The sequence below is a fragment of the Nelusetta ayraudi genome, unplaced genomic scaffold (assembly GCF_046127955.1).
Source record: "Nelusetta ayraudi isolate G7.1 ecotype Tasmania unplaced genomic scaffold, CSIRO-AGI_Nayr_v1 ptg000063l, whole genome shotgun sequence".
NCBI lineage: Eukaryota > Metazoa > Chordata > Actinopteri > Tetraodontiformes > Monacanthidae > Nelusetta > Nelusetta ayraudi.
Window position 1 is genome coordinate 3,420,001 of NW_027466113.1, and position 18,055 is coordinate 3,438,055.

The 18,055-nt window shown below is 45.2% G+C and overlaps 3 protein-coding genes across 4 annotated transcripts in view; 2 read left to right on the forward strand and 1 right to left on the reverse strand.

Moving 5' to 3' along the window:
• mrs2 (magnesium transporter MRS2) overlaps positions 1-5,219 on the reverse strand; it is an 11,532-nt gene extending 6,313 nt beyond the window's left edge. The window contains exons 1-4 of the mRNA XM_076040909.1: positions 4,339-5,219; positions 3,715-3,779; positions 3,518-3,554; positions 3,293-3,405 (exon numbers count right to left, since the gene is read on the reverse strand). Coding sequence (XP_075897024.1) covers positions 3,293-3,405; positions 3,518-3,554; positions 3,715-3,779; positions 4,339-4,666 — 543 coding nt within the window. The 5' untranslated portion in view covers positions 4,667-5,219. The remainder of the gene's footprint in view (positions 1-3,292; positions 3,406-3,517; positions 3,555-3,714; positions 3,780-4,338) is intronic.
• Positions 182-2,105, forward strand: LOC142898338 (integrin beta-1-B-like; the record flags this gene model as incomplete). The annotated part of the gene is made up of 4 exons (XM_076041251.1): positions 182-338; positions 855-1,158; positions 1,437-1,718; positions 1,810-2,105. Coding segments are annotated over 4 exons (924 nt in total), but the record flags the coding sequence as incomplete, so codon positions are not given.
• A 312-nt stretch (positions 5,220-5,531) lies between the features above and the next one.
• Positions 5,532-14,871, forward strand: LOC142898257 (lipid scramblase CLPTM1L-like). Of its 2 annotated transcripts, none has more exons than XM_076041108.1 (17): positions 5,532-5,942; positions 6,448-6,539; positions 6,648-6,831; positions 6,969-7,099; positions 7,443-7,521; positions 7,623-7,740; positions 7,831-7,925; positions 11,747-11,831; positions 11,908-12,008; positions 12,123-12,182; positions 12,296-12,346; positions 12,441-12,523; positions 12,646-12,680; positions 12,770-12,825; positions 12,937-12,981; positions 13,070-13,203; positions 13,689-14,871. In XM_076041108.1, exons 1-17 carry the CDS (start codon positions 5,742-5,744, stop codon positions 13,753-13,755), a joined length of 1,617 nt encoding a protein of 538 aa, XP_075897223.1. In that variant the 5' UTR covers positions 5,532-5,741; the 3' UTR covers positions 13,756-14,871. The 2 variants fall into 2 exon arrangements, with proteins under 2 accessions (XP_075897223.1, XP_075897224.1); XM_076041109.1 differs by having other exon boundaries at positions 6,972-7,099.
• Positions 14,872-18,055: the final 3,184 nt, after the last annotated feature.

Below are 18,055 nucleotides of genomic sequence, written 5' to 3' on the forward strand. Positions count from 1 at the left end.
TGCACCCCGGCCTCGGTCACAGCCGCTCCCTTTCCACGTCAGCTCACCGCCGGCCGGAGTCAACCTCGCATTCGGCAACAGCTTGGGATCAAACACGCTGCATGTGGAGGCCAGCAGATTCCAGAGAGAAATATCCTTGTCCAACGCAAAGTTTACCGTTTGAGTTAAAAATGGGTAAAATAACATATTTCTGCCCCTGCAGGTGAGCGTTGAGGCTGACCAGTGTCACCCCGCAGTTCACAACTCCACACAGCTGCAGAACAGGACTGGACCGTGGTCCGTCCATATCACGGCCTTCGGCTCTTCACAGAGTGTGAAGTTAGAGATCAGTGTGGACTGTGAGTCATAGAACTTTATTAATCCCAAATTGGGAAACAACACCGTTGCAGCGCTAAAAACGAAAAAACAAACTATAGAGCAATCACAAGAAAGAGTCTCAGTGAATTAAAATAGAACAAACAAACAAACAAGAGCAGCTGTGCAAAAGGCAGTCAAATGAGCAGAGGCAGGAACAAGAAAGGTTTTAGAAACCATGAGTGCAATATTTGCCACTGAGTGCAGAAAAGACCAGAATATTATCTGTCACACAGTAGGGATGAGTTGTAGAGGGTGACGGCTCTTGGCAGGAAGGATTTCCTGAAGCGTTCGTTCAGACACCGAAGCAGTTTCAGTACCACCAGGTTACAGTGACAACGCACCAAAACAGCATAGTAGGAGAAAATACCACACAACGCATAAAACTTGGACACTGAATCATGAAGTGACAATTCTGTTGATGAAATGAGTGTCACGACGACACCACTGATGCTCGTGTTTTATTTTACGGGGTCAAAGCTCTCCTACTCCCCCCTCAGGTGAGTGTGACTGCACCAAGCACAAACAGGACGACAGCCCCGAGTGCAACGGCCGAGGAACCCTCCAGTGCGGCATGTGCAGGTGCCGCGCTCCTTATGTTGGGAGACGGTGCGAGACGGACATGGAACCCGCTCTGCCTAATGACAGATGGTGTCACTCTCACCCAGACGGCCCTGCGTGCAGCAATAATGGGACGTGTGTAGATGGCGTTTGTGAGTGCCGGGTGAGGGAAATCCCGGAGGAACGATTTTCCGGGCAATACTGCGAGTGCTCCAACTTTCTCTGCCCCAGATATGGCAACAGGTAAATCAGAAATACTTTTATTTATCCTGAGGGAAATTCTTTTCGTAACAGGGTTCCAGTCAACTTGAGAAATGTACATAAAATATAGAAAGAAGCATGCAATTAACTAAGTAAAATAATAAAAACAATAGAAAATTAAGTAACTGACAGAAAAATTGGCATAGTCCCAAGTGCAAATTTAACAGTTAAAATAAAATAAAATCATTTTAACTGTTTAAGTCCATCTTGTTTTTCACAAACTACTGCGTGCTGACACCATGAGGTTTCCTCTCTGGCAGACTCTGCGGTGGTCACGGGCAGTGTTTGTGCGATCGGTGCGTATGCGACGAGGACTGGGTGGGAGAGGACTGCAGCTGCTACCAGGGAACTGAAAACTGCATGGCCAAAAACCAGCAATTGTGTAACGGCAGAGGGACTTGCAAGTGCGGAACGTGCATCTGTCACGACACGCGCTACTTTGGCCCCACCTGTGAGATATGGGGCATATCCACAGGCGTCTGTCCAAAAAAAGCAGAATGTGTAGAGTGCCTGGCATTTGGGACTGGACTGGAGAAGGCAGTGTAAGGAGCACTGAGGCACCAAAAAATCCCTAATTCTTCCACGGCAACTCATTGCCATATTGAACTGATCTGTCCTGTACCTCTCCACCAGGTGTGAGGAACAGTGTTCTGATCTCCAGGTCACCATGGTGGACTCCCAAGAGGAATTGACAGGAAGACACTGCAAAATGATGGACCACAGTCACCGTTGCTTCATGTACTACTCCTTCCCCGAGATGGCCAATTCAAACAATGTGACGATATGGCGAAACAGAGAATGCAGCCCATACTGAGTCCAAGAGTTCAAATCAGCCTTGTGTGCTGGTGTTTTTTTGTATTTTGTTCTTTTTAAATCCTTACACTATTCTAATCTATTCAGTTACTGCAATAAAAAAAAAGGAAAATAAAGTAGTTAGGCATGTCCCAATCGCATTTTTTGGGTCCCGTTCCTATCCCGATTTTTTTCATGATGAGTAATTGCAGATCCTTCTTATCTTGAATAAACTGAATCTATTGCATTCAGACTTTTCTCTTGGTGCATTGCAAAATAAATTTGATTGTTTGCTTCAATGATCAATCCACGCTTTGCTTTTCCTCACCGTTTTGTTCATTTTAAAAATTGAAGAACTCAGTGAGCATACTATATAAAACATATCAATGATATAATTAGCATATAAACAAAGTAATCACATTCATTTTCAAAGTGCATTCAGAGCTTGGTGTTGACTTGACTCTTTGCTCAGTAAATAAAATGTAGGCTTTCTCTAGTTGGAGTGCGTGCGCAACTCGACCAAGGCCTGGCACCCCAATGTTATCCTTTTTCATGTTAGGCGCATTATCGCGCAATATTACGCGGACTAGCTGTTCCTCAAGCCCCCACTCCTGCAAAACTGATTGCCTGGCGCACGTCATCAGCCGTGTGTGCACCGCGTAATTCGTTAGCTACGACTATTGCTGCTTAACTAGCGAGCAGCGCCTGCTGCTTCAAACTAGCTTTTGATTCTGTAGCAGCGCTGTATTCCTTATATTCTGCTTCGTGTTTCTTGAGATGCCGAATTAAATTAGTGGCGTTACAGGAAGCTCTGTTGCTGCCACCACGTTAAACCATTAGCTTGCAGACTTTGTATTCTGCTGCGGGTCTGCATTCGTCTTCCAATTCGTAGAATCGCCACACGGCCGACGTAGTTGTGTTGTTTACAAGTGTGGAGACGTGCAGCCGGGCGGCAACCTTCGATCTCGATATCTCAGTGATGACCAGTAGAGGGCAGAAATTACAGACGGATTGGGGATTTTGAACGCAGATCGACGATCAAACAAAATATGCTAAATAGGCATGCCTATCCGATTCAAAGATCCAAAAGATCGGAACTTCCCTTAAAAATAGCAAATTAATATTAAACACTATATGATAATTCCACATTAAGCGCTGCCCATCACTTTATATCATCAGCTTACTTCTCACAATTCTGAACATCTTTATAAAAGCAAAAAAGTAGCCCCGTAGAGCAGTTGGATTCGGGCTCGGGGGTTACCATGTTTTCTGATCAATGACACAAGTGAAGAACAGTGTCACTCACAATAAGTAAGTAGCATACCTCCATCCGTATGATAATGCAGTTGTTTCTTGAGCTGAGGCTGGTGCTGTGCTGAAAGCGAAGGTCTCGGGCCTGCAGACCCAACTCCTGGTAAAGCTCCGTTTTCTTCTTCTCTGTGGAAGAAATCATTTGTAAAACATAAAACAAGTGTATTTTTTGTTTTGTTTTTAAAATGCAGCAAACATAAGGCTAATTGCAAACTGTGGTTTATTTTGCAACCCTTACCAAATGTCATCACATTTCCCTCCTGGTCAAACTTCATCTAAGAAAGAAAAGCAACAATAGACTGAATATCACCTTCTGTTTAACAACGATTAAAAAGCTGATAAAAATAGAACCTGTTTTTCAATTTGAACCAATGCAAATGTATTTTTTTATTTTTTGTACTTTCATGCCTTAAACGATGACGGCGCGATTCTTACCACAACAAAAGCTGGAGGCACGATGGAAACAGAGGTGTCTGTCACTCTGCAGCGGATGGCGGACACTGTTGAGAGAGAAAACCAAACCTGAAAAAGGATGGAGGAACTCTTTTTTTTTCCTGTTTTTTTGCAGCATGAGGATGCACAATGTTTTTTTCTTGGCCGCACTGTGACGATAATGCTGGAAGGTATCGCATAACTAGTTTCCCATAACGGAAGAGTGATAGGAAAAGAGCAAACAGCAGGTGACTGAACCGTGGGCGTCTGAGGCATACTTACTGTTTACTGACAAACACACTGAGTGACATATTTATCTTTTTTATTGTTACTGCTTAACACAGCAGAATTACAAGTTCCTTGGCAAGGAAAAGTGTAAATTTTCCCCCTTTAGATTTAAAGAGAAGCAGAAGGGAGGGGACGACACACACAAGTGGCACTTTTTGCATACATTTTCATGTAAAAAAATTAAACTTCATGTCATAAAGATTGACAGCAGGTTCATTTAGTCCCTTTTGTGGTTGGTCTTGCAAATATCCCACCATGACCAATGCTATTGGTGTAATTCCACATCCCAAATGTTAGTTTCAAAAAGCCATTATTATTTTTTTATTATTTTTTTTTTACCACGCGATGCCGCAATTCCTCCAAGCAGGTTCCCATTTCTCATTACAGCAGGATGGTATCTTCTCGGCTGACACCTCCACACACATGAGGTCCGACTGAAGAGTGCTGCTGGAGGAACGCTGCCGTAGCTCTTACAGTGCAAACTAAGGTTGACATTTCCACATGGCAGTTTGAGTCTGGATGTTCTAGTCCGGTCTATTCCGACAGAAAACGGGCTGACTAGTGAAAAGGGGCGCTTGGAAGTAGAATTCCCAAAGAGAGGCAGCAGCACCCGGTGGAGTTTCCTCTCCACACCACCGCAAAACACAGCCGTGGCACAGATGGACATGCCGACACTAGACGTTGCCTTCACGACAAAATCAAGCTACAACAGCACGAAATTGAGGCGCTGATGAGGACGGCGAAACTTTGCCTCCATGACAGGGGAAGAGAGATCCAGGTGTGAGAACAAGGGCATTTAAAAACCACGTCCGTTTGCTGGAAGCGTCGTCACCGGTCGGCACCAAGACGCAGAGTAGGAAGAACAGCCAGGACGACCACGACAGACCGGGTGACAGAAACCCAGTGGTAGTTGGTAGTTCTGAAGCGTGTCACTTGAGTAACTTCCGGTGAGCCGCTATGGGAGCTGTGCGGCTGTTATGCTAGCACCAGTTAGCATCACCGGGTCTTCTTAGGGCTTCTTCGCGGCTTAAAATGTGACAGCAGTGAAAACCCGCTGAGGACGCGTCGTTAAATCCAGAACAGCTGCCGAAACTCCACGCCACTGGTTCTGACACGGTGAAAATGTTGCTGCTGTTGTTCCTCCGGTTAGCAAAGGACAGAGGCAGCAGCAGAGCAGAAGCACCGTTTCGGACCACAATGCACCGCGGCCGCGTACCCAACTACCAAAGATCGTCACAGACACACAGAGCCTTTCTGTTCACTTTGTTCACTTTGATTGCGAAACATTTCGATATCCCCCCCCAACTGGGATAATGAGTCAGGAGATTTAACCACATGGTTTGAAGTTCATCTGGGCAGCAAACCAAACGTATGTATGGTGTCCTTAATTATAATACTACTAATAATACATTATTAAAATAATACAACACGAACGTGTGCGTATGTATTGTTTTTGTTTTTTTGTTTTTTATTATTTGTAGATGTAATAGGAAGAAAAATAACACAAAACCACCAAACAAAACCCACACAAAAAAAAAAAAAAAAAAAAAAAAAAAAAAGCTTCTGCGCATGCGCTTGGGCAGACATCAGCTTCACCCTCTGGATGCAGACAGACAACCGGAAGGATGCTGTGGCGGGTGTGGATCTTGTGTTGATATCGGGCCTAAACATTCTGGTCCCTCCAACGAGCCCCGCGGCCGTTCTGAGGTTGTTCCGTCGATGACCTGATTCAAACAGCCGCCATGCTGGCATCGTGTTGCTCTAAGCCCGCCGACAGCGGCTCCAAACGGAGCTCCGTCGCCAAGCTGCTGCTCGGTGTCTTCGTGGTCTACATGCTTCACACGGCGTGGCTGCTGTACGGCTTCCTCAACACCAAACCCTGCGACGGAGGCAGAGGAGAGCACTGCATCTCCTCCTACCTGACGGCCAGACCCAGACTGCAGGTAGGACCAAGTTTCTGATGGGATTGTCCCTGTGCAGTAGATCAGGTATGGGCAAACTACGGCCCGGGAGCCATATGCGGCCCGTTAAGCTTTTTAATCCGGTCTGCCGGACTTGAAGAAATTATAATAATATTAAATAAGTCGTAAAATAGCTGTATTTCATCCATTTTTCAAGGTTTTAAGAGTCATTTTGATAAAAGAGCTGATCATGTCAACTGATTTTCAGTTGACATATGAAAGCACATGTTTTCTACATATCCCACGATATATTCTTTTCTCCTGTGAGGTGGGTCACCGAAACACTCCATCCATCTGCTCCTGCTCCTGCTCTGGCGCCTCTGTCAAATTTTAGAACCCAATGTGGCCCACCAGTCAAAAAGTTTGCCGTCCTCTGTAATTCAGAGTTGTAGGCTACTTTGGTTTGATAACTGGGACCAAAGCGTTTTGTTTTCTCATCATCATTTGCTTTTGTGTGTGTGCGTGTCACACTCATATATTCTTCCAGTTAAGTGTCTTCACCTGCCTAGTGCCAGACGACAGCTCGCTCAGCCTGGTGGTAAAAATAGACCCATTTGACCCCCATTCTACATTTGAGAGGTGGGTGGTGGTGACACGTGTCGACATCTTTCAGAGCTCCCGTTCTCGTTATGACGCGTTGTCGCTGGCCGGCTGTGTCACCTTCCACCTCCCTCTGGCTCTCTCCAGGCAGACCAATGTCACTCTGCCACAGGAGACGAGGGACAACGGCTCCCTGTACGCGGTCGTGTACGTCCACCGAGCCGGCGTCTCGCCCCTGGAGGACAACCGAGAGGTTCACTACGCGGCTCAGCTCACCACCTACACCACCCCCGTCAGCGCTGGCCGGCAGGGGGGCGCTGCCGTGCACAAGGTGTGATGTCACATGCAGCGTGTCAATCATCCAGCAGTGCCAATCAGCGCAAGGCTGATGACCAGCTTTTTCTTCTTTTTTTTTCTTTAGGTGTTTACCAAAATCCTCCGCTCATGATAATTTTCTTGTGGTTCCAGCAGAAGGCGAGAGATCGAGCAGTGAAATCGGTGTCCCATTGGAAGCCTCATCTGTCAATCACCGTCATGTCGGAGGATTTCACCTTCAGCAAGGCGGGCCTTCCCAACGATGTGCGGCGCTACATGCGAGTGTAGGTCCTCTCTGCTCCCCACCACGGTTACGAATTCTAGTTTCCTGTATTTATTAATGCTTGAAGTTGTAAATGTTGAATTGTTTTCATGCTATAACAGGGAATATGTCGCAATATTGATGACAGAATGTTATGGATATTACAACAATTGGACGAAAACGTAGTCAAGTGTAGTCCGCCTCCCATTTCTTACTGCATTGAAATTGCTCTGCTTTTAAGGAAGAGTAAATACAAGAATAAGAAATGAGATGGGTGGAAAAAAAGGGAGGACTGCGATGAAGGTGTGTGTGTGTGTGTGTGTGTGTGTGTGTGTGTGTGTGTGTGTGTGTTCTCCACCTCCCAGCTCAAACAACGGCCATCACATGATCTACCTTCCTCTGCTGCTGGTGGACGAGCTCAGCTTCAGAACCAGAGACCTCATGGTAGGGCGGTTTGACACGCAAAAATAATAAGGATGAAAAAGTTTTTTTGGGTGGGAGGTAGAACTTTTAATGTCTTGTAACGTCCGTCGATGTGATGACAGGAGATCAGAGGCCGCACCGCCCAGCTGCCCTTGACTGTGTCCTACAAGGGAACGGGCCTGAGGAGGTTCCGCTTCTGGGTGCACCTGCACGACGTGGTGTTTTCCCTGCGGCAGTTTGGTGAGCAGATAAAAGTGGCGCATCATCCACAAAAATAAAAAGGGATGTGGGTCCAATCATCTGAATCCAATGTGGTTGCTCGCTGTCTAGGGTTCACAGAGGAGTTCATCGATGAGATGAAAGAGACGCTGGCCGGCTCCAACCTTCACCTGCTGGTGTTGACGGCGCTGGTCACAGCTGTGCAGGTCAGAGTCACACATCCGTTGCACAAAGTTGAAGTTAAAGGTGTTTTACATTTTAGCCCCACTGTGCGTTTGAATTTGACACCCCTGCTCTAAGGGGACTTAAGTGAAAGGGCCTGCAATCTAACATGTAACCACTTGATGTCGCTGTTTCTTCTTAAAAATCTCCAAATATTACACACTGGACCTTTAAAGCAGTGGTTCTCAAACTTCTCTGTCATGCCCCACCTTGGAGGAAGAAAATTCCTAGAAGCCCCAAATTTGAAGTGGCTGTGTCTTGAGGGATCCCAATGAACCTGCAAGTGGTCCCATGTCTCTAGGACAAAGTTCACTTTTGAGCCCATAGACTTGCATGGCATTAGGGTTAGCGATAAGGCTGGAATTAGGGTTAGGGTTAGGGTTAGCTGAAATTAGGGTTAGGGTTTCAGGGTTCCTCATGTGTTAGAAGCCCCAAATTTGACGTGGCTGTGTCTTGAGGGATCCCGATGAACCTGCAAGTGGCCCCATGTCTCTAGGACAAAGTTCACTTTTGACCTCATAGACTTGCATGGCATTAGGGTTAGCGATAAGGCTGGAATTAGGGTTAGGGTTAGGGTTAGCTGAAATTAGGGTTAGGGTTTCAGGGTTCCTCATGGGCTAGAAGCCCCAAATTTGACGTGGCTGTGTCTTGAGGGATCCCAATGAACCTGCAAGTGGCCCCATGTCTCTAGGACAAAGTTGACTTTTGACCCCATAGACTTGCATGGCATTAGGGTTAGCGATAAGGCTGGAATTAGGGTTAGGGTTAGGGTTAACTGAAATTAGGGTTAGGGTTTCAGGGTTCCTCATGGGCTAGAAGCCCCAAATTTGACGTGGCTGTGTCTTGAGGGATCCCGATGAACCTGCAAGTGGTCCCATGTCTCTAGGACAAAGTTGACTTTTGAGCCCATAGACTTGCATGGCATTAGGGTTAGCGATAAGGCTGGAATTAGGGTTAGGGTTAGGGTTAGCTGAAATTAGGGTTAGGGTTTCAGGGTTCCTCATGTGTTAGAAGCCCCAAATTTGACGTGGCTGTGTCTTGAGGGATCCAGATGAACCTGCAAGTGGCCCCATGTCTCTAGGACAAAGCTCACTTTTGACCTCTTAGACTTGCATGGCATTAGGGTTAGTGATATGGCTGGAATTAGGGTTAGGGTTACGGTTAACTGAAATTAGGGTTAGGGTTTCAGGGTTCCTCATGGGCTAGAAGCCCCAAATTTGACGTGGCTGTGTCTTGAGGGATCCCGATGAACCTGCAAGTGGTCCCATGTCTCTAGGACAAAGTTCACTTTTGAGCCCATAGACTTGCATGGCATTAGGGTTAGCGATAAGGCTGGAATTAGGGTTAGGGTTAGGGTTAGCTGAAATTAGGGTTAGGGTTTCAGGGTTCCTCATGGGCTAGAAGCCCCAAATTTGACGTGGCTGTGTCTTGAGGGATCCCAATGAACCTGCAAGTGGTCCCATGTCTCTAGGACAAAGTTCACTTTTGACCCCATAGACTTGCATGGCATTAGAGTTAGCGATAAGGCTGGAATTAGGGTTAGGGTTAGGGTTAGCTGAAATTAGGGTTAGGGTTTCAGGGTTCCTCATGGGCTAGTAGCCCCAAATTTGACGTGGCTGTGTCTTGAGGGATCCCGATGAACCTGCAAGTGGCCCCATGTCTCTAGGACAAAGTTGACTTTTGACCTCTTAGACTTGCATGGCATTAGGGTTAGCGATAAGGCTGGAATTAGGGTTAGGGTTAGGGTTAGTTGAAATTAGGGTTAGGGTTTCAGGGTTCCTCATGTGCTAGAAGCCCCAAATTTGACGTGGCTGTGTCTTGAGGGATCCCAATGAACCTGCAAGTGGTCCCATGTCTCTAGGACAAAGTTCACTTTTGAGCCCATAGACTTGCATGGCATTAGGGTTAGCGATAAGGCTGGAATTAGGGTTAGGGTTACGGTTAACTGAAATTAGGGTTAGGGTTTCAGGGTTCCTCATGGGCTAGAAGCCCCAAATTTGACGTGGCTGTGTCTTGAGGGATCCCGATGAACCTGCAAGTCGCCCCATGTCTCTAGGACAAAGTTGACTTTTGACCTCATAGACTTGCATGGCATTAGGGTTAGCGATAAGGCTGGAATTAGGGTTAGGGTTAGGGTTAGCTGAAATTAGGGTTAGGGTTTCAGGGTTCCTCATGGGCTAGAAGCCCCAAATTTGACGTGGCTGTGTCTTGAGGGATCCCAATGAACCTGCAAGTGGTCCCATGTCTCTAGGACAAAGTTCACTTTTGAGCCCATAGACTTGCATGGCATTAGGGTTAGCGATAAGGCTGGAATTAGGGTTAGGGTTAGGGTTAGCTGAAATTAGGGTTAGGGTTTCAGGGTTCCTCATGGGCTAGAAGCCCCAAATTTGACGTGGCTGTGTCTTGAGGGATCCCGATGAACCTGCAAGTCGCCCCATGTCTCTAGGACAAAGTTGACTTTTGAGCCCATAGACTTGCATGGCATTAGGGTTAGCGATAAGGCTGGAATTAGGGTTAGGGTTAGGGTTAGCTGAAATTAGGGTTAGGGTTTCAGGGTTCCTCATGGGCTAGAAGCCCCAAATTTTACGTGGCTGTGTCTTGAGGGATCCCAATGAACCTGCAAGTGGTCCCATGTCTCTAGGACAAAGTTCACTTTTGAGCCCATAGACTTGCATGGCATTAGGGTTAGCGATAAGGCTGGAATTAGGGTTAGGGTTAGGGTTAGCTGAAATTAGGGTTAGGGTTTCAGGGTTCCTCATGGGCTAGAAGCCCCAAATTTGACGTGGCTGTGTCTTGAGGGATCCCGATGAACCTGCAAGTGGCCCCATGTCTCTAGGACAAAGTTGAATTTTGACCCCATAGACTTGAATGGCATTAGGGTTAGCGATAAGGCTGGAATTAGGGTTAGGGTTAGGGTTAGCTGAAATTAGGGTTAGGGTTTCAGGGTACCTCACGTGTTAGAAGCCCCAAATTTGACGTGGCTGTGTCTTGAGGGATCCCGATGAACCTGCAAGTGGCCCCATGTCTCTAGGACAAAGTTGACTTTTGACCTCATAGACTTGCATGGCATTAGGGTTAGCGATAAGGCTGGAATTAGGGTTAGGGTTAGGTTTAACTGAAATTAGGGTTAGGGTTTCAGGGTTCCTCATGGGCTGGAAGCCCCAAATTTGAAGTGGCTGTGTCTTGAGGGATCCCAATGAACCTGCAAGTGGTCCCATGTCTCTAGGACAAACTTTTGAGCCCATAGACTTGCATGGCATTAGGGTTAGCGATTAGGCTGGAATTAGGGTTAGGGTTAGGGTTAGCTGAAATTAGGGTTAGGGTTTCGGGGTTCCTCATGGGCTAGAAGCCCCAAATTTGACGTGGCTGTGTCTTGAGGGATCCCGATGAACCTGCAAGTGGCCCCATGTCTCTACCACAAAGTTGACTTTTTACCCCATAGACTTGCATGGCATTAGGGTTAGCGACAACCTACTGAACACTTTTGGTTAATTGTTCTGCTGTGGAAAAAGTTCCGACGTGAAAACATTAGTTCCCCCGTCTCCCTCCCGCCCGGTGTTTCGCGCCCCCCCCCAGACGTGACTGTGCGCCCCCCACTTTGAGAAACACTGCTTTAAAGTAGGAATGACTGCTGTTAAAAATCAAAGAAAGAGCAGAAATAGAACAAGGCAGCAGGGTGTCGTTGTGGATGTTGCTGGCACCTCACAGTGAGAACGTCACTGCTGCTCCAGCTTCCTCACACAGTCCAAAGTCATGCACGTGAAGCCTCTTCTTTTTTTTCAAATTGGTTTCCACTCTTCTGCAGCTCATCTGCGAACTCTTGGCTCTGAAAAACGACGTCTGCTCCTGGTTGAAGAAGAGGAGCATGGTGGGAGTGTCCCGGAAGTCTGGTGAGAATCTCACCCACTGCTGAGCTCAGAGCTCTGTGGACCATTTCCAACCTGCCTCCTGTGTCTCCACCGACAGTCCTGTGGCGCTGCCTCGGCACCCTGCTGATCTTCCTCCACCTGCTGGAGGAGACCAGCCTGCTGGTGCTGCTCCCCGTCGGACTGGGAGCCTGCGTGGAAGTATGCAGGACATCCCGCCGACTGAAGGTCCAGTTGGAAGGAACAGAGACACAGGACTAATGTGTGGTTGTTGTTGTTGTTGTTGTTGTTGTTGTTGTTGTCGTCATCCTGCAGGTGTGGAAGGTCTTCAAAGTCTTTCGCATCCAGCTGCGGTGGAGAAGATCCAAACTCCACGTGAGCGTTGCTGCGCTCTTCTTTTTTTCATCCATTTCCGAAAAATAATCGGGATCCTGTGAAACACAGCCAACAATCTCCTCTGTCACCCCCACCCCCACCCCACTGAGCAGGCAAAGAAGTTGGATGAAGATGAACAGAGGACGATGGAGTACGACTCGCAGGTTCACCACAACTTTATCCTTTATCGTCTTTTTTCAATAAAGTTCCACTTGAAATCCTTCCTTCATGCCTCGGTTGTGTCTCTCCCTCCTCCAGGCGTCGCGCTGCCTTTCCTACCTGCTCTTCCCTTTGTGTATTGGAGGGACTATTTTGTCCTTGGCCTACTTCCGTCAAAAGAGGTGAGCCGCTTCCAGAGTTTGCTGTTTGGTGATAAAATCTTAAATACATTTTAAAAAATGCTCCTGTATAATAAAACATTCGTGATTTCTTTGATTTAACCCTCATCTTATGCTACTGACAGCTACTATTCCTGGTTGATTGACAGTCTGGTGACAGGTTGGCCAAGTTTTTTCCTGGTTTATTGACCTTTAGCGTTTCAATGGAACTGAACTGACACTCAGTCTCCTCTGGCTCCTCCCTCTCAGGAGTCTACGCCTTTGGCTTCTTGTCGATTGCTCCGCAGCTCTTCATCAACCACAAGGTGATTCTTGACCGTCGCGACAATCAAATTTAACGAGTTGCGCTTGTGAACTGACTCGTTCTCCGTGTTGTCTTCTCCCTGTCTGTCTGTCTGTCTTTTTGTCTGCACCAGTTGAGGTCTGTGAGCCACCTGGAGGCCTCAGTGTTGATGTACAGGGTGAGTGGCCCACCTCCAGTTTTTCTCCCCGGGCTTTTTTTCCTTCTCCCTTTTGACGCCTCGGCCCACTCTTCTCTCCTGCCACCAGGGGGCGAACACCGTCATCACAGACCTTTGCTCCTGCGCCTCCCTTCTCTCCTCCTCCGCATCCTTCTCCTCCCCTCATCAGCTCTCCTGCTTCAGGGATGAAGTCCTCCTCTTCCTCTACCTCTACCAGCGGCGGTATGACCTTTCACACTCAACGACAACTATAACAGAAACAAAAATAGCACCAATACGATTAACACTGTGTTATTTTTACCTCTCCACTCAGCTTACCTTACAACTTCAAAAATCCAATCTCAGATGTTTATTTTTTTCTTTACAGTCGCCACAGTGGAGCAGACACAAAGTTCATTAAATCTCCTCAAAACAGCATATTTAGCCCTCTGTTCACTGCCTTCTGCTAAATTGTTTTATTGTTTGTTGGCCCTTCCAAATATTTGAACGGAGACCAAAAAGCTGCCACGAGTCCACAGGGAACTCTGTCCGTTGTGATGTCACAAAGGGCATTGACAGGATAGAGCACACGTTACTTGTACAGCCTCATTGATGAGACCTTCAACCAGTAAAGCAAACATTTTCACTGAGTTTTTGTGTTTAAATAATAGTCAAATATATAATAAACAGAGTCTCATCTCTGTCTTCCTATCTTCTGTCTTTTCCAGGCGTTTTGCCACCAAGGCTCGACGACGAGAGTCTGGGTGCCACAGCAGGAAACAAAAGACTCAATGAGGACAAATTATTTTCCAACATTTTTTCTTTTTTTAATATACAGTGCTCTTTTAATACAGTCAGGATGTGCAGTCAGCAACTTGTTGCACTTTTTCAGATGCTCTGCCTCAGACTCCGATCACTCTGAGGTCTCGGCACTGCCTCTATTTACTTCCACTTTTTCTCCCTCAGCTCTCTACCAGGAAAAGTAACCAACTGGTCTACACTCACCATCTCAATTTCGCTCTTTATGCAAAGAGAGAGAGGTCTCACAATTGCTGATGATTTATTCTTTAATGTTCAGTTCCGGAAATTTAAGCCGTCCTCTAGTCTTCTGCTGCGTCTAATATCATTGCAGATATCTGATAAATGAAGGTGTAAATAAAATGATTGCATTACTGATTTCAAAAACAGACTTTAAAAACAAAAACAGAAATTATTATTATTATTATTATTATTATTATTATTGTTATTATTATTAATGTACTCTTGAATGCATTCAGAATTATGTTGTGCTTTCAACCCAGCGCAGTTTCTCCTCCTTATGCTGTGTGATTCTGCCTAGTAAGGAGCTCAGTCAGTAAACTGGCTGGATGGTTCTGCAGATTGTCTGATTATCTCCATTCTCCCTCATTTCACCCTGATGAGCCTGCAGTTTTTTGCTCTGTCTAGGTTTCATCAAAGCCATTGAAAGGCTGCAGCATGAGAAGATTTGCTTTGATTTGCTTTTGCAACTACTCACTCGGTTCCATGAAAAATGTGGACTTCTAAGAAACATCAGAGCGCCTGTCAGTGTCAGTACCTGGCATTGTCAGTACCTGTTTGTCAGTTCACCTTCTTTTTTTTTTTTTTCTTTTTTTTTGCAAGATTGCATTACTTTGCATGATAATTATTGGAATCAAGGCAAACTATTCACATCTCCTCAGGCTGTTTTGCTTCTTTACTGAATGTTTTTGGAGCTGGAGCAATGTCAGACCAAGTTGTGTTTCATTTTAGAATTGTATTGTAGATTGTATTTATTTTACAATGCATCCACTTTTTGCTCATTTTCTTAAAAATGAAATTTACAGAAGTTCAAATAAAAAAAGACTGATTGACAGTGTGTGTGTGTGTGTGTGTGTGTGTGTGTGCGTGCATGTGTGTGTGCATGCACCTGCATGCGTGCTTGTTTGGACCAACCTTTGACAGATCATTTATTTAGAGGACAATTTATTTTTAAATGTAACTTAAAATTCATCAAAAGTTTCATTGCTTGCTTTTACTTTACTCTTTACATGTGGAGACTGTTACATTTACTATTAAATTTCATGCAAGGCATAAATTTAGGTGTTCATTTGGCATATTGTGGCTTAGGTGACGATGCCACCATATGAACATGACTCATCAAATTAAAATTGAAATGACTCACAGTCATAGGGAGCGACTTGTTGTTTCCACTTTACCCCACTGACTTATGTGTTTGGCTTCATAGGGGGAAGAAATGACCGGTAGGGAGGCGTCTTTTTGAAGAGGAGGGTGTGTGAACATGTGTGCGACCGGTTAGGCCTGCAGGCGTGTGTTGGGTGTGTGTGTTCCCGTGTCACTTTGTCAGTGCTGGACAAATGTTGCGTGACAGCCCGGAGGAGAAGTCAAGTGCCGTCACGCACCAGAAGTTTCAGACTATATGCAGCAGTGAAGCAGCGCCACGGTGGAGCGCCCCCTGCATGATGGTATTAATCAAAGTATGAAAAGTAAAAGTCAAGGAATTTGTTGATGTACATTTAAATTTACAGTAGAAAACCACTAACAATTCAGTAATGACATTTCTACATTTTTACAGACACAGATACAGATATTAGTAAACGTTATTAATCCCATCAGGGGCAATTAGTTGGTTCTACAGAAACAACATGTTAAAAAAATATGATCCAAATCTTGTTGGATCCTGCTTGTCCGCCTTGTGAGTCTGATAAAAATCTGAGTCGTTACATTTTCTTCCATTTTTTTTTAAACAATGACCTTGAATGAATCCTTCATTCTCTCTTGCTCAGAAGCTCAAACATATTCCCTTTCTTTTACAGTCCCCAAAAAAGTGAGAAAATGAATACAGACTCCCCCACTGGTGTCGGGGGTCGTCATCACGGTGGACAACATGTCTGATCCGCTGTGTCTCTGTCGGTGACTGACAGTGAATAAGCAGCAGAGGTATCAGTGAAACCACTGAAGGAATGTCCTGCGGATGCACTGTGGTGGAGGATGATGTGGGCGGGACTACTGTGATAAGGTGCATCTGTGAGACAAGCAATAGAAGCCACACACACACACACACACACAGGCAGGAAGAAGCGGGAAGCCTATGGCGACTCTGAGAGCTGAGATGCTGCTGGTCCCGGTGCTGCTGCTCGTCTCCCTCCTCGTCTCTCCAGGTACACGCACAACAATTCTGTCTTCTAGCTGAAGTTGCTCAATGTAGAGTTTGAATAAAAAAATCCTGAAGGATTAAATTTGGCCTGAAAGCCTTGAAGACCGAAAGGTGCAGTGGTTGAAAAATTGTTGAAAGGATTATTAGAAATGATTTTGCCAATTTTTATTTATTTCTTTATCCGAGTGAGAATTAGTTGAAATATTACATGTTTTTTTTTTTATGTAAGAGGTTCATATATATATATATAACTTTGTACACACTGTCTTGCATATTGTTTGCTTTAAATTAATCTTTCCTACAAGCTGGAATGAAATGCAGTCAGACGCTACAGGTGCAGCAGGACAATAAAGTCCAAGGAGGAAGGATCAGCACTCGGCCTTTGCAATTTTGACTGCTCCTTGTAATCACAGAAGCAAGCCTGACGGGTTCTGGTGACGGTGTTTCTATACTTGGAGAATTGTGATGAGACCTCGTGAAGTGTCATAAAAAGCAGTTGTGACGTCTGCACTCACCTTGGTTTGCATTTGACTTGATCCGTCAGATTCAGAAAATGTTTTTCTTTCTTTTTTTCTCTTTTAAAATGCAGCATCATTTTGAAAGTAACAAAGCAGTAGTGTAGTCTACATGATAGGCAGGTATACGCCGTACAACCACTAGAAAAAGTTCCAAATTACCGTGCAACCACTAAAAATTCGCAAAGATACATTTCAGTAGGGTTCTTTGGACACAATGTTGACTTTTCTATTTAAAAATGTGATTAAAAGGATATTTTATGTTCAGATCTATTTGAGAGTCAGCCATCACTTTAGTGCCACTTCAGAGAATTGATTTTTCACCACTTTTTGCACTTGATTTCTGACATTAAGTGTATATATTTTTTTTTATTTGACTGCTTTTGTTCAGTTAATTAAAGTCCAGCATGTAAATGATCGTTATATATCTCGTGTTGCTTACAATACATTTACATTTAAACAACATCATCATCATTCTTTTATGATTTCGCTTATACGTGGTTACTTAATGCATTACTGAGCCTGATGGTGCTTCTTGTTTTGTGTTGTTTTGAAGCAGCTGCTTCCGGTCAGATGTGCACCAGGCTGGAGGAGGGAGCAAAAAAAAAAAAAAAAAATCAGAGTATAGCCACTAGAATAAACTCGACTATCCCACCGTAACAAACGTGGCCTTTGTGTGTCCTGTGCAGTGATGTCACTGACGTGCTACGCCTGCAGCGCCTCCACCACCAACACTCAGTGCAACAACAGCACTCAGGAATGCCAGACACTCCAGGACACGTGCATGACTGTCATCAACATACAGGGTGAGAGACGGCGTGAGGAGGCGCCGCCCGGAATGTCTGCATGCTGCCTCCTTTGTGTTGTGCTGTGATGGAAGCGGTTGTATTTTTATTGACATTGACATGGCAACCAATGTCACATGTCCTGTTACATGAACCTCACACACTCCAGGTTTGTAACCTGTATACAACAAAAGTAAGTGGTGAAATGCTATCACAACGCACTCCTTTAATTCTTAATTAAGACAGGAATAAATAAATACAAAAAAAAAGAAAATAAATGTCTGTTAATCAAATCCACGAGAGCCATTGTTATTATTCTTTTAACAGAATCATGGGACTGCTTATTTTATTTCTTTTTATTATAAGGCTTGTGGCAGTTACATGGAAACTAATTGGAATCAAATATCAGCTAACAGGCCAAAACATAAACTTTTTAGGAGTTGAAATAGGAGTCATTCAAGTTTGTTTCCTTTAAAAATATATGTGCAGACTCATTATGACAACATTATGTCCTCTGTGTGTGTGTTTGTTCAGGGTCTACTAATTCCATATTGAAGCAGTGCACCACCTGGGCCCTCTGTCAGGGCGCCTCCTCCGGGGCATCGGTCGACGCCGGCGGC